This window comes from Phaethon aethereus (assembly GCF_964289735.1).
Source record: "Phaethon aethereus genome assembly, chromosome: 23".
Lineage (NCBI taxonomy): Eukaryota > Metazoa > Chordata > Aves > Phaethontiformes > Phaethontidae > Phaethon > Phaethon aethereus.
Genome location: NC_138599.1, coordinates 2233169 through 2245838, shown reverse-complemented (window position 1 = coordinate 2245838; position 12670 = coordinate 2233169). Strand labels below are relative to the sequence as shown.

Here is a 12670-nt window from a genome sequence, read left to right as displayed (position 1 = left end):
GCTTATTTATATAACAGCCATTTGCTTTGCTTGCCTCCTTGCTTGCGAGCAATGCTTGAGGTTTATTAGTATTCTTTGTTAACTAAATAAAGTTTTCAACCATTTGAAAGCTCCTCTTCCGGCACCTTACATGCCACTCATGGTACACAGGTTGAGAAACACTGTCATCTCACCCTGGTTTAAAGATTCTAAGAGCAGGGACCTTGGTTACCATCCTCACAGTTTCTCTAAGAGGCCTTGTGCAATCGGCAAGCTGAAGATGAAGCCATTCCACAAACTGCAGGCAGCCTAGGATCTGGCATTTCGGTGACAGGAAATGAAAGCAGATGCAACTTTCCCTTTCTTCAGCAAATGCCTAACCTGCCAAAAATGTAGAAGTTCATAACATACTGTCTGAAACTGCATGCAGGCACCCAATACATACATACACACACTTATATACATGTATATGTGATATTAGGTACGGATAAAAACATATCAGAGACTACAAGGAGCTCCAGGAGCCTTTTCATAACTGTAGGCATGAAACCCGGTCATCCCTTGAGATTTGCTGCCATTATGAAAGAACTATACACTGATATCTCCTCAGATGTATTAGGAGTACCAGCTAATGGCTGCTTTGTGCTCCTCGATTATGGGTTTACTGAAGTGGGGAACCCCCAAGCCTACACCACTTCAGTGTCAGACCCATGTCATATGACTTGGCCTCACTATTCCCCTGGTAAGGACAGACAGCTGTGGTGTGCACAGATGTGTTAGGGAAGCAGCAACAATGCAGATCACATACCTGATACCCAGCTTTTCCAGAAGGAGCCATGTGGATTGGCTGATCATTGTCTAAGTTTCGGATGCTCGGGTCTGCCCCGTGGTCAAGGAGCAACTGGACGATTTCTTTCTGGTTCTTGTCACGAGGCAGTGCAGCTGCCATATGCAAAGCTGTATTGCCATGTGCCTAATGCAGTGTAAGAAAAAGATAAAGAAGAAAGAAAGAAAGAAAGAAAGAAAGAAAGAAAGAAAGAAAGAAAGAAAGAAAGAAAGAAAGAAAGAAAGAAAGAAGAAAGAAAGAAAGAAAGAAAGAAAGAAAGAAAGAAAGAAAGAAAGAAAGAAAGAAAGAAAGAAAGAAAGAAAGAAAGAAAGAAAGAAAGAAAGAAAGAAAGAAAGAAAGAAAGAAAGAAAGAAAGAAAGAAAGAAAGAAAGAAAGAAAGAAAGAAAGAAAGAAAGAAAGAAAGAAAGAAAGAAAGAAAGAAAGAAAGAAAGAAAGAAAGAAAGAAAGAAAGAAAGAAAGAAAGAAAGAAAGAAAGAAAGAAAGAAAGAAAGAAAGAAAGAAAGAAAGAAAGAAAGAAAGAAAGAAAGAAAGAAAGAAAGAAAGAAAGAAAGAAAGAAAGAAAAGAAAGAAAGAAAGAAAGAAAGAAAGAAAGAAAGAAAGAAAGAAAGAAAGAAAGAAAGAAAGAAAGAAAGAAAGAAAGAAAAGAAAGAAAGAAAGAAAGAAAGAAAGAAAGAAAAGAAAGAAAGAAAGAAAGAAAGAAAGAAAGAAAGAAAGAAGAAAGAAAGAAAGAAAGAAAGAAAGAAAGAAAGAAAGAAAGAAAGAAAGAAAGAAAGAAAGAAAGAAAGAAAGAAAGAAAGAAAGAAAGAAAGAAAGAAAGAAAGAAAGAAAGAAAGAAAGAAAGAAAGAAAGAAAGAAAGAAAGAAAGAAAGAAAGAAAGAAAGAAAGAAAGAAAGAAAGAAAGAAAGAAAGAAAGAAAGAAAGAAAGAAAGAAAGAAAGAAAGAAAGAAAGAAAAGAAAGAAAGAAAGAAAGAAAGAAAGAAAGAAAGAAAGAAAGAAAGAAAGAAAAAGAAAGAAAGAAAGAAAGAAAGAAAGAAAGAAAGAAAGAAAGAAAGAAAGAAAGAAAGAAAGAAAGAAAGAAAGAAAGAAAGAAAGAAAGAAAAAATAAAAAAAGAGAAACCTTCTGCTAACCTGTGCCACCTACTCAGAATTGTCCTAGAAATGGACACTTGTGAAATGAGAGCTGAAGAAGCCTCACACGATTACTTACTGGGACGTGAGGGCATATCCCTGCTCTGTTTCTCCCAGGTATGGCTGCTCATGCAGGAGATTTGTGGATTTAGATTTTTTCAGTCTGATAGAGCACTACAAATTGGTGGGCATTGATGCTTTGGGTACAGCTAACAAATAGTCTTGTATCAGCAACGTTCCTAATCGATCTGCAAACCCCTGCTAAATCGTACCGTCCGTACCCTTATGTAAGGAGCGACCCAATGAGTTATTTGAGTAACAGAAGGATAGAGGACATGTAACATGCATATTTATCCAGGTCCAGGTGAAACAATAGGAACTATTTCACTGGGAAACATTTAAGTCAGTCCAAGTGACACAAAACACATTATGCTGTGTTACCCATCACCCATGGGCTACGCAAGGATCGACAATAGCAGACGCATTTGTGCTTCACACATCGCCACTACTCCCTTTTACAATCACTTGCAAGTGCAGAAAGTTGCAAAGAGACTTTGACACAAGTGAAAGCCAGACCCAATAGTGTATAGGTTATACGTGAGGCTCAGACTGATGTCCTGGATAACAGGCATCTCAGATTGTGCAAGTCCACCCAGGTGACCAAACTCATGGCATTAGAAAGAGGTGCTTTGAAAGCCGTCCAGCTGAGCCAGAGGTCCAGCAGCCTGTGTCCCTCCGTGACTTTGTGTACCATGGACCAAAGAGGGCTGCAGGTATCTTGGCTCTGCAGCAGACAAACTAAGTCATGCCAGGCTCCAAACCTTCTTCTAGTTCCTTCCCAGAGTGCTGAAGGTAGTGCTTGGCTTTATTTTCATGGCGATTGTCATTAAGCAGAGTCCTGAGGTCAAGGGCGTACTTAAGCATATATTGACTCCAACTTTTTCAGTAAGAGGATTTGCACAGAAATCATAGGTAAAATTTGTGAGCCACGGGGGGGCGCAGGATGGAGCATGCTGAGATTTGTTGCAGAAAAGCTCTGGTATCACCAGACCGTGTAGAAATCTGTGCCCCTGCCTAGTCAGGTATGACTGGTAACGGTTTTAAATGAGAAAAACCTAATACGCAAATGCACAAGGCAAGGTATTTTTAGTCTGCAAGAAGTCTCATTTAGGCAGCTGTATATTTTTTCTCTCAGAAACAGTCACACATTTCTCATGAACTTGGAATGGTTGGACACAAATTGCAATGTGTATTACTATTTCAGTTGTTAAAAGGAATACATATGATTTTCAGGTTCTATTTACCAGTGATACATAAGGCACATTGAAGCACAAAACAAAATAGCAAAATCTTACCAGCTATTCTAAGACAAGGCATTTTTTACAAGCCCTGAACAAGCAGATCCTTGTCAATTTTATCATTCCATACAGTCAAGGGATAATTACAAACTCTTTGTAGGAACTCTCGTTAAAATGGACACATCTGCATTTGTGGTAGAAGCACTTGAAAGCTTCCAAATCCAGGCATGAGGCTAAGAAAACAAGACAATCTGACAATGCTTGATCTTGAAGCTTCTCCATTGACTTTAATAGGGCTTATGTGAGACAATGTCCCAGAGCACCAATATGTGGACTCCAGGAAGCTTTCATGAGAAAAATACTTGAAAAGCCTCAATGCTTTTCTCGTTATGAAATCCACAAGGAAGTGGATTTGGAATGAGACAACCTCAGCAAGCAGTGGGTGAGCCAGGGAAGCCAAAACATCGACTCCAGCATCCCTGTTTTCTTGTCGTCTTCATACTTGGAAGAGCTAAAAAGCCAGGATGGGTATCAGACAACCTTGCCATCATATTTCTCACTGTCTCAGACAGCTTAACAACAAGACTGAAGACTCCAAGTGATCCTATCACAGTAGAAAGCTCTCAGAGGATTGTGATCAGGAGACAACAGCAGACTCCCATGGACAAGCTAGCACCTGCCTAATGGGTCTTAAAAGATACAGAAAGAATGTAGTGAAAAGGCAGCGTAAGACCCCTCACTGTACAGAAAGACAGAAACTCAGTGTTATTACCAACATACACAAAGCAAAACATGTTTCCTCCAGTCCAACAGAAATCTGTAGGCAAAAAAGCCCATGAAGCTGCCCAGTATCTGCAGAGATGATAGAAAACATTCAATTCCTGTCTTATGGACACAAGCATATGGATGCTCTAGGGAGTACAAGCAAGGCTAAGAGACTGAAACTCTTGAAATGAAAAGCTAATGCACTGACACTCTCAAAACTGGGAGCCCTGGCCTTGTCCTCCCCTCCCTCTGTCCTTTCCTGCTCAAGGGTACACTTCTGCAGAAGCACCCAAATCACCCACTTAGTCCTGCTGAGATGGGGAAGCTAGGTAAGAGCCAAAGCACTGGCTGGTGGTGAAGAGCAATGTCTCAGCTAAGGCACAGGAATGTCAGGATTTTTGCTTAGAAGGAAGGGTGAAGCTGATACATCTGCAAGATAGTGTCACTGCTTGGTATCTGCTCAGAGGTGAAGCATGGGGCAGCAAGGGGATGGGTGACACAACAGGAGCACTAGGAAGGTTTCTAGCTTGCTTTATACCACCTAGGAAGCCCTGCACTGAAGAACCAGTGTTAGCAAAACTTCATCTCAGTAAGCAGGGATGTACAGGGTGCCTAAATCAGGGTCTGGAGCCCCCAGAATCAGTGCATACTACTTGCCACAGTGCATAGACTCCTACATGCTCAGCAAGGATGCTGACACACTTCAAAGAGCTGGTTTCCCCATGCTTCACCTGCCTGGCAATGTCAGCCACTGGTTCACTGCCTGCAGAACATGTCTGTCTTCTGTTACTGTTCCTGGCAGCTGTTAGGGCTTGGTGGGCCCTGTGAATATTTTCATTCTCCAGGCTCAAACTCGCAGGCACAAACAGAGCCAGAAGACTTGCAAATAACATCTAAGCTAGAAAGAGCCACCATCTCCCTTAACTGAAATAGAAGCTTCATCCTTCCTATGGATGGCATATTTGACAGGAGAGATTACTTGGTACATGGCTGCCCTAAACTGCCATTTTTCAGTATTACGTTGCTGCCAACAGCAAACCATTGCATCATTGCAGATCCGTTTTCTCAATCTTCAGCCTAATGTAATAAAGTTCATGTTCCTCCTTAAGTAACCGCTTCCCACGTCCTTCCTCTTCCCTGGTTATCTCACTCTCTCATTCTGTCAGCTTCTGCCTGCTGGGAGAGAGACCTGCATTTCATGACACAACTCACAGTTCAAGCCAGGTACTGCTTTCCAGGTGAAGTGTGTATTTACTGGAAAATGCAGTTTCTTGTTAAAAAAAAAGTTCAGAGTCAGAAACTGTTGCTCTTTTCTAGAAAAGAGATGTATGGGAAGAGAATAACTGGTTTCTGCAGGACCCCACAGATCTCCTAACACCTCTGTCTGCATGCAGCCTACCACGATAGCACAGCTCTCACACTGCTCATGCATCTCCTCTGTCTGTGGATGCACACACAAATCCTGTCCATGCATGGCCGAACTCACCTTGTTGTTGACAAAGTCCTTGGACTTGAAAGCATCCAGCTCCAAGAAGTATCTGAGCAGGGAGATGTTCCCATCCTGGACTGTATAATGAAGAACTGTCTTGTTGCTTTTCACATCCTATTTAAAAACAGAAAAAACAAGCAAAATAAGAAAGACATTATATTAACCCATCGTGGAAAAGTCCACGCCAGCTCTGCAGCTAATGTGGAGCATCTCCTTCCCTTTAGTGGCCCTCTTAGTGTCCGGTGTTTGCTTTGGGCTGCAAGAAAGTAACTCCAAAAGGCATCAACTAACTCTGCAACCAGTCACTTGAAAGGGGAACAGGCTTGTTCCTTCTGTCAGCAGTTCATTCCTTCTCCAATTCTATAGTTTGAGCATAACACAAGCATCAGGCAGGGCTGGGGAGAGTTCCCGTACAAGCAAACAGTATACCCATAACTGAGCTGATTCCTTACCCGGCTGTAGATGGAGGCTCCTGTCTCCACCAGGAGGTGGATACAAGACTCCAGCTCTTTGCTCCGGTGCTGAAGATCTTTCTGCTGCTCCTCTGTCAACGTTTGGGAACCCTGCTCCCGGAGCAGGGTGTTGTGGGACAGAACAGCACAGTGGAGTGGGGTATGGCCTGGAAAACCAAGAACGGGAGGGAGATAACGACAGTCCCAACAAAGATACTGACATACGGACAGGAAGCGAGGACTGGCGGAGAGTGAGTGTGCATCTCTGCACACATGTTGTTAAAGCACAAGCCCCTCTCTGGTTTCAAAGGTACCATATTGGCTGTATAGACACTTTATGGGGCACTCTAGCACATGCTCAGTTCCAATTGTGCATTGAATCACCACTGAATCATCAGCACCACTGAATTTTGTGCCATTTGAGCGAACAGCAATGACTGTCCCCCAGGCAGTTTCTGAGGCCACTCTGGCCTCCTAGCACACCACCAAATACCAATGAGCATCAGCCAATGAAATAGCTGATACAGTTTTTCCATTTTATTAATACCACTATAAAATATTTGTACAAAGGGTCTTACCTTCAAAATCCTTCATTTCTAAATCGAGAGGGAAACCTAGTGACAGTATAACCTAGAAGCAACAGAGAAATGGAAAAATTTAGTTCAGCAGAATACTGTCCGAGCCAAAGTCAGTCAAAACTAACAAAAATTTAAAACAAACAAGCAATCAGGTAATTATCATTTAACTACAAACTAAGCCCTTATTTGACACCAGATTTCAGTGCTGTGAATCTATTTCCTAACAAGGACATTCAGGGTTACACAAGATGATCGTGTTCCTTGGTTTTCTAAACCCCACCTAAGTGTAGTATGCTATTAGGTTCTCACTTCAGAACAGTAAAATTAAATCACTGCCCTCACCTCAAGAGTGCTAGCCTCCTCGCTTTCATCCTAGGTTAAGCAAAGGCACCAATAACACCAATTCATATTTATTCTGAGTTATTCTTGGCAAGGATAAATTAAAATCTCTCCTTGACATGTACAGCCAAACTTTATTACCTAGAAGTTTGCTGACACTGGAAATTCTCAGACTGGATTTATTTACTTTTTCTTTTTAATGTGCAGCAGATGTGCAGCAGTGTGACAGGTCAAAACCACAGCTTGTTGCAATGGCTGCAGCAATGGGGATGCAGAGCCTATAAATGGCATGAAATAGTGGAGATGAGCAGCGCTTGGATTTAGCGGAGAGTAAAAGTTTAAAATGCTTTAACTTAAGAAAATTATAGATTCTATGTGATGCAGCGAAGTAGCTCCTTGTCTATATTATTACAGATAATGCGTTTTTTGCTCTTGACTGAATAAAGGAAGTTGTTCAAATTACAGCATCTTGGCTGAGAATTTTTGCAGTGCAGTGACTCATCCAGAACCCTGTCAAGTTAGACAAGGCACAGGACAGAATCCGTCTGCTGAAGGATTATCCAGAATGGTTAGGGCTTGTGCTCTCTTTTCATAACAATACTATAATATACCCAGACAAATATTGACAAATAGCTCTGAGCTGCTGGATGATTAGAGATTAGTAGAAAAAACAATTAAAATAAACAAATAAACAAAACATAAAGCATTTCAAGGCTTTGACATCACCAAGAGGCAAGCCTATGTGAGTTTTCCCTTGTTATGTCATGGGGAAAAAAACCCCAACAACAAAAAAACAAACCACAAACCACCACAAGGCACTCTGGGAGGCTTTGTTGGAACCATCTGGATGTAAAGCACTTTTCCCCACTGAATGAAACACCTGTTTTCCAAAGAACGCGCAACGTTACACATTAACTCCCTGCGCACGACTTAACCCAGGGCTCGTGCAAGGCAAAGCTAATGAATACTGGAAACGGACTGCCAGCATGCCAGGTACCCCCTGGCACTTCCACTGACACATTCTCAGAGGACCCTGTGCCCTGCCCTCAGGTAAACTCAGCAGCAGCTGGGCTGCTGCAATGAAGCTCTGCATTGAAGTTGGCTATATTCGGTCCTTACATGAATCAAGGAAAGTGCGTTGTATTAATTCCACTTTATGGCCAATAGCTAAGCATTTAAGAGATGTGTTCCAGAACGCTTATCTCTGCTATGTAATACCGTCTAAAAATTCCCACAGTGCCTTTTATAATGTGCTAATTTGCTCTTCAGCTCTGTTAGAGTCTGGCTAGCACACAACTTAGATGTAGACCCTGTCTACAGAAAGAGGTGAAGCAAAAGGGAAGCGAACATCTGGTCATATAAGTCATGAAATTCTAGTAGATTCTGGCCATACAGGAGTGTCTAGTTTCTCTCACACCCTGGAAAATCTTCCTCAATGGATCTTGGGTTTGTATAAAATGTGCAAAATGAGTCTCATTTTGAAGGCTGTTCCTGTGCTGGCTCTGTCTACAGGGTCACATCTGCTCTCTCTCTTCAATTGGCTTGAGTCTGGACATAATTCGTTGCTCCCGTCTTGATGACACCAACATCAGGGAAGGTGTTTCTCACTGGCCTTATTGCTCCCTCTCCTCACACCCCACTACTGCCTGCAGTCTCTGGGGAACGCCTTCCAACACTTGGGGCTCAAGCCAGAGCAAGCCCACTCTGCCTGGCCTGCCATCAGCAGATTTAGAGCTATGATCTGCAGAAAGAATTTATTTTCCCCCACAGATTTGCTAAAGCCATTTCCTCTGTAACAGGAGGCTGATGTTAACTGCAAGTGTAGTCCTAAAACAGGAATAACCTGGGAAGTCAATTCCTAACACAACGGAAAAGGAGACTTTGGTCAGTCTTCATTGCTTACTGACATCTTGCCTTCAGTTATTTAAAGACACCAATATTGAGACTTTATTGTAGGTTTAAATTGCTAGCAATTAAAACCATAAAAACTTTTCCTACCTGAAGAACTTGGGCATACCCATATGTTGCAGCAAGATGTAAAGCTGACTGCCCTTTGTTGTCTACAGCGTTGACATCTGCTCCTGTCTGGATCAAATCATAGACAATAGCTGGCTGCCTGGCAGTGACAGCCACCAGCAGAGGAGTCTGAAAATAGCAGCACAGAATATAAAATGTGAGTATACAAGCAGATGCTATCATAAAACAAAGAACAGGGAAAGGCAGTCTGGGCTGAATGGTATCTAGAATCCCAGGGATTGTGGCACATAAACCAAAGACAGCTCACAGACAGATTTTGAATCCCACATATTAGGACCCATGGCATCACAAGATGGGGGGCATTTCCCGGCTCCTGCTGAACTTCGTCTAGGGTTCTTCAGCCCTAATTTGGATGACAACCAAAGTCCAGCATTTTTGAAACAGTGCTTATGTCAGTGCAACGTTTGTAGCATAAATCTGTTGTTCATAAAACCTTCAGCCTCAGAGACTACTGGCAACATACACATTTCCCCGGACCAGTGTTGTCTTAGATCATTTCATGAACTATGGGCTGAAAAGAGAAAAAGCCCATTCTCATCCCACCTAATTTTAGGATCCTGCCAGATAAGCAAGGCATATCAAAGCCCAAGGCTTCCTTTGCAGTAACAGAGAGACAGAGCTGGATTTTTCAGGGCGTCAGCTGCTCTCAGTCATGCAAAGCCCATGTCTCAAACATCACTGTCTGCAGGAGAAAGTGAACTGTATTACCTTTCCTCTGTGTTCCTTGGCATCAAGTCTTCGCAGCAATTTCATGCGCTCTGCAGCTGCCAATGTATACGCCCTCATACCTTTAGCTGCATAAATATGTAGAATTCTAAGACAGTAAATAAAGACACCAATCACTGCTTGGCCATGAACCACCCTGGGAGCAAACAGTTTTACAGTATAGCCACTTTGGGGGTTTTATAGCCAGTGTTCCACAAAACCATGCCATAAGCCCCAAAGGGTTTGACCTTGAAAGCACCCACACCCACACCCACAGAAAGGGCTTCCTACCTCAAAATAACTGCAGCATTCAAGAGCCCTCAGCACTCCTGAGCTTTGACATGTTGTTTCCTTTCCACTTCAGCACTTTCTTTCAGGTGAGATTCGCCCTCGTGCTGGGAGGTATCTAAGTCCCCCACAGAGCCTAGTGTTTGGTCCCAGTGTACCACATTGTATGTATGTATCACTTGTTGGGGTGATAGGGCCTTGTATGCATCGGTGCTATGTCACCATCTGGGATTACAAACAGACTCTTCTAAATGGTGTATTTCTAAACAGCCTGTTAAGCTCTACTTTTTTATCAAAACTACTGGTGAGAGGGACTGAGTCCTTAGCTTGTGCATAAGACAAAAAGCTGTCACAGCCCATAGCATTTACAGGCTTGCTGGTGACACGGCCCTTAGCGACGGGGAAAACACTTCACTGCTTCACTTTGGTTGCCTGGCTGTATGGCTGGAGTTGGAGCGAATCACACAGAGCTACTCACGGGTTCCATTCCCCCAGGTCCTATTTGCAAGGGCACCAGGCATGCACAGGTAGCTTTGCACTTCCCCTCTGCACAGGAGGAGAAGACCATCCTACAGGCCCCAGGCTTGTTTTGCTCCAGACAGCAACATTTGATACTTGCTAGTCAGCAGGTTGTAGGCAGTCATTTCTTTCCTCAGGTAATTTTGTACCCCAGAGCCAGACCTTGCAATTTCAGGAAGTAGAAATGTGACTTTATGGCTAGTCTGGTTTTCAGCCAAGCTCAGCGTTAGCTGTGGCTGCACACCCACACAGCCCGAGGAATGCCAATAGAGGATAATAGTGATTGGACTAACATCTTAACTACAGACTTGTTTCTGTGAGTAAGGATAGATTGAATAAACAGTGCCTCCAGGCCATATTTGGATCATGAAGTTCCTCCTTAGTCTGCCTTAATGTGCAAAATTAACAGAAAGTCTAACAGCTAATCTGTAGTTCTAGCCTGTACATATGTTATTGAACTAATTGATTGCTAAACGAATGCTGGGTTACGCTTTTGGATAGGAAATAAAACACTCTAGGCATACGAAAGTTACTGTAGAGCTTTATTGAAAAAGGTGTTGTCTTTTTCTAACCAGAACAACCCAGAAAGAAATTCGGAAACAGTTCATCATTGTTTCATATTCACACACAGAATTTACATACATTGGAGTGAAAGAAATTTAAAAGCAATCTTAGCAACCACAGGCTTGATTCACAACTGCATTATCCCAGTTTTACCTACTGAATGTCTTTGTACTCATACAACTGGAGTAAGCAGTGGTGAACTAAGCTCCTTAATTTCTTTGCTGGGTTTTTCTGCAAATGTAAGCCACTAATTTCAACGCACCTGAACTACTGCTATTTTTAAACGACTTTATGATCACTTACATGATCGATTGCTTATGTCTTCCAGATTTGTCAATATTAAATAATAAAATATGCTTTGAAAGTCCTCAAGACTTTTGACCTGAGCTTGCAAACCTCACTCAGGCATAAACTGTAGGTCACTTGAAATATTGCCTGGGTGGCAACTGGAGTGCTGGACACCAGGTAATAAACAGTGCAATAAATTATTTTGCAGTTAGTCTTGCAAATAATAAAATCACGTAAGGATCCTGGGCTTTAGAAAGCAGAAAAACCCAGAGAAATTGTGTTCACCAGCCGAGTCCCTTGTTTATTAAGAAAACAATAAACAGAGTTAGAAGGGGATATATCTCCTGCAAATAGGTTTGCCTGTGGCATGGACTTCGGAACATCAACAATAATATTCACAGTTGCATCAGAGGAAAAAGTAAAGCTACTCATTCTCCAGAAAAGAAAATCAGAAAGCTATAAAGAAAATGTGTGCACCTGTGTGCTTGGGAGACTACAGCACAGAGGAACTTTCCATAGCAGTAAGGCACAAGAGAGGACACTAAGGTTCCCTGGCTCAGCATGACATCACCGACTTCACATTCAAATGCTACAGAACAAACAAAAGTACCGCCGGCTAATAGTAATGCCATGAATTCCTTGTTAGACTGAAGTCCAGATTTTGGAAGACCCTGTCTTCTTAATGATCTCCTGATATGGGGCCATGTCTTGCAATCCTGACTCAGGCAAAATTCCCGGTGACTTCAGTGGGACCAGGATCTGTCCATTGGTAGAACACGCAGCATTACCAGCCAGCCACAAAATCAGCCCCCCCTCTCGAAGGTGGATATTTTAGAGTCCAAAAACATTCTGCAGCTGAAAGACCATGACTCCAAACCACAGTCCCACACCTACATGGCTGTCTTCCAGTGACAGACAAGGTAAGACCTTCAAGTTACACTCTTGTGTGAACTTAAGCATTTCGTCTAGGCCACTTTGTGTTGCTCTGTAAGTAGGAATGTCTAACTGCACTGGTGTTTAGTTCAGCTGTATTGACTCTCTGTCTTCAGACTAATGCACCTACCTGCCCCTGTAGAACAAAACTACACTTTACACTTTCCTATTTCCCAAAGGGTCGGCCCAATTTAGGAAAGAAAAATGTCAATTTAGGTCCCAAAAATATTTTCTAGTGGCCTAGATCAGGTAGAGGTTCCTCCGTGGACAGGGCAAATACACACACAGAGAAGGAATTTACACTGAGCTCTGGAAAGCAGTCCCGTTGAACTCGGTGCTGCCAACAGAGGTAAGCGTACCCTCACCAAATGCTACAGCTGGCCACGGCTACACTATAGTACGTGAATTTGAGACCACGCCCTGTGTCTGAGGATGAAAGTCACCTTGTGCTGATGCTGAGC

At 42.6% G+C, this 12670-nt stretch overlaps 1 protein-coding gene across 1 annotated transcript; it reads right to left on the bottom strand.

Moving 5' to 3' along the window:
* Nucleotides 1-288: 288 nt before the first annotated feature.
* On the bottom strand, nt 289-10549 carry NFKBID (NFKB inhibitor delta; the record flags this gene model as incomplete). Its single annotated transcript, XM_082009940.1, has 8 exons — nt 289-360; nt 788-952; nt 5504-5620; nt 5959-6125; nt 6537-6588; nt 8874-9020; nt 9621-9774; nt 10479-10549. The coding sequence occupies 8 exons, from the start codon at nt 10547-10549 to the stop codon at nt 289-291; spliced, it is 945 nt and encodes a 314-aa protein (XP_081866066.1).
* Nucleotides 10550-12670: the final 2121 nt, after the last annotated feature.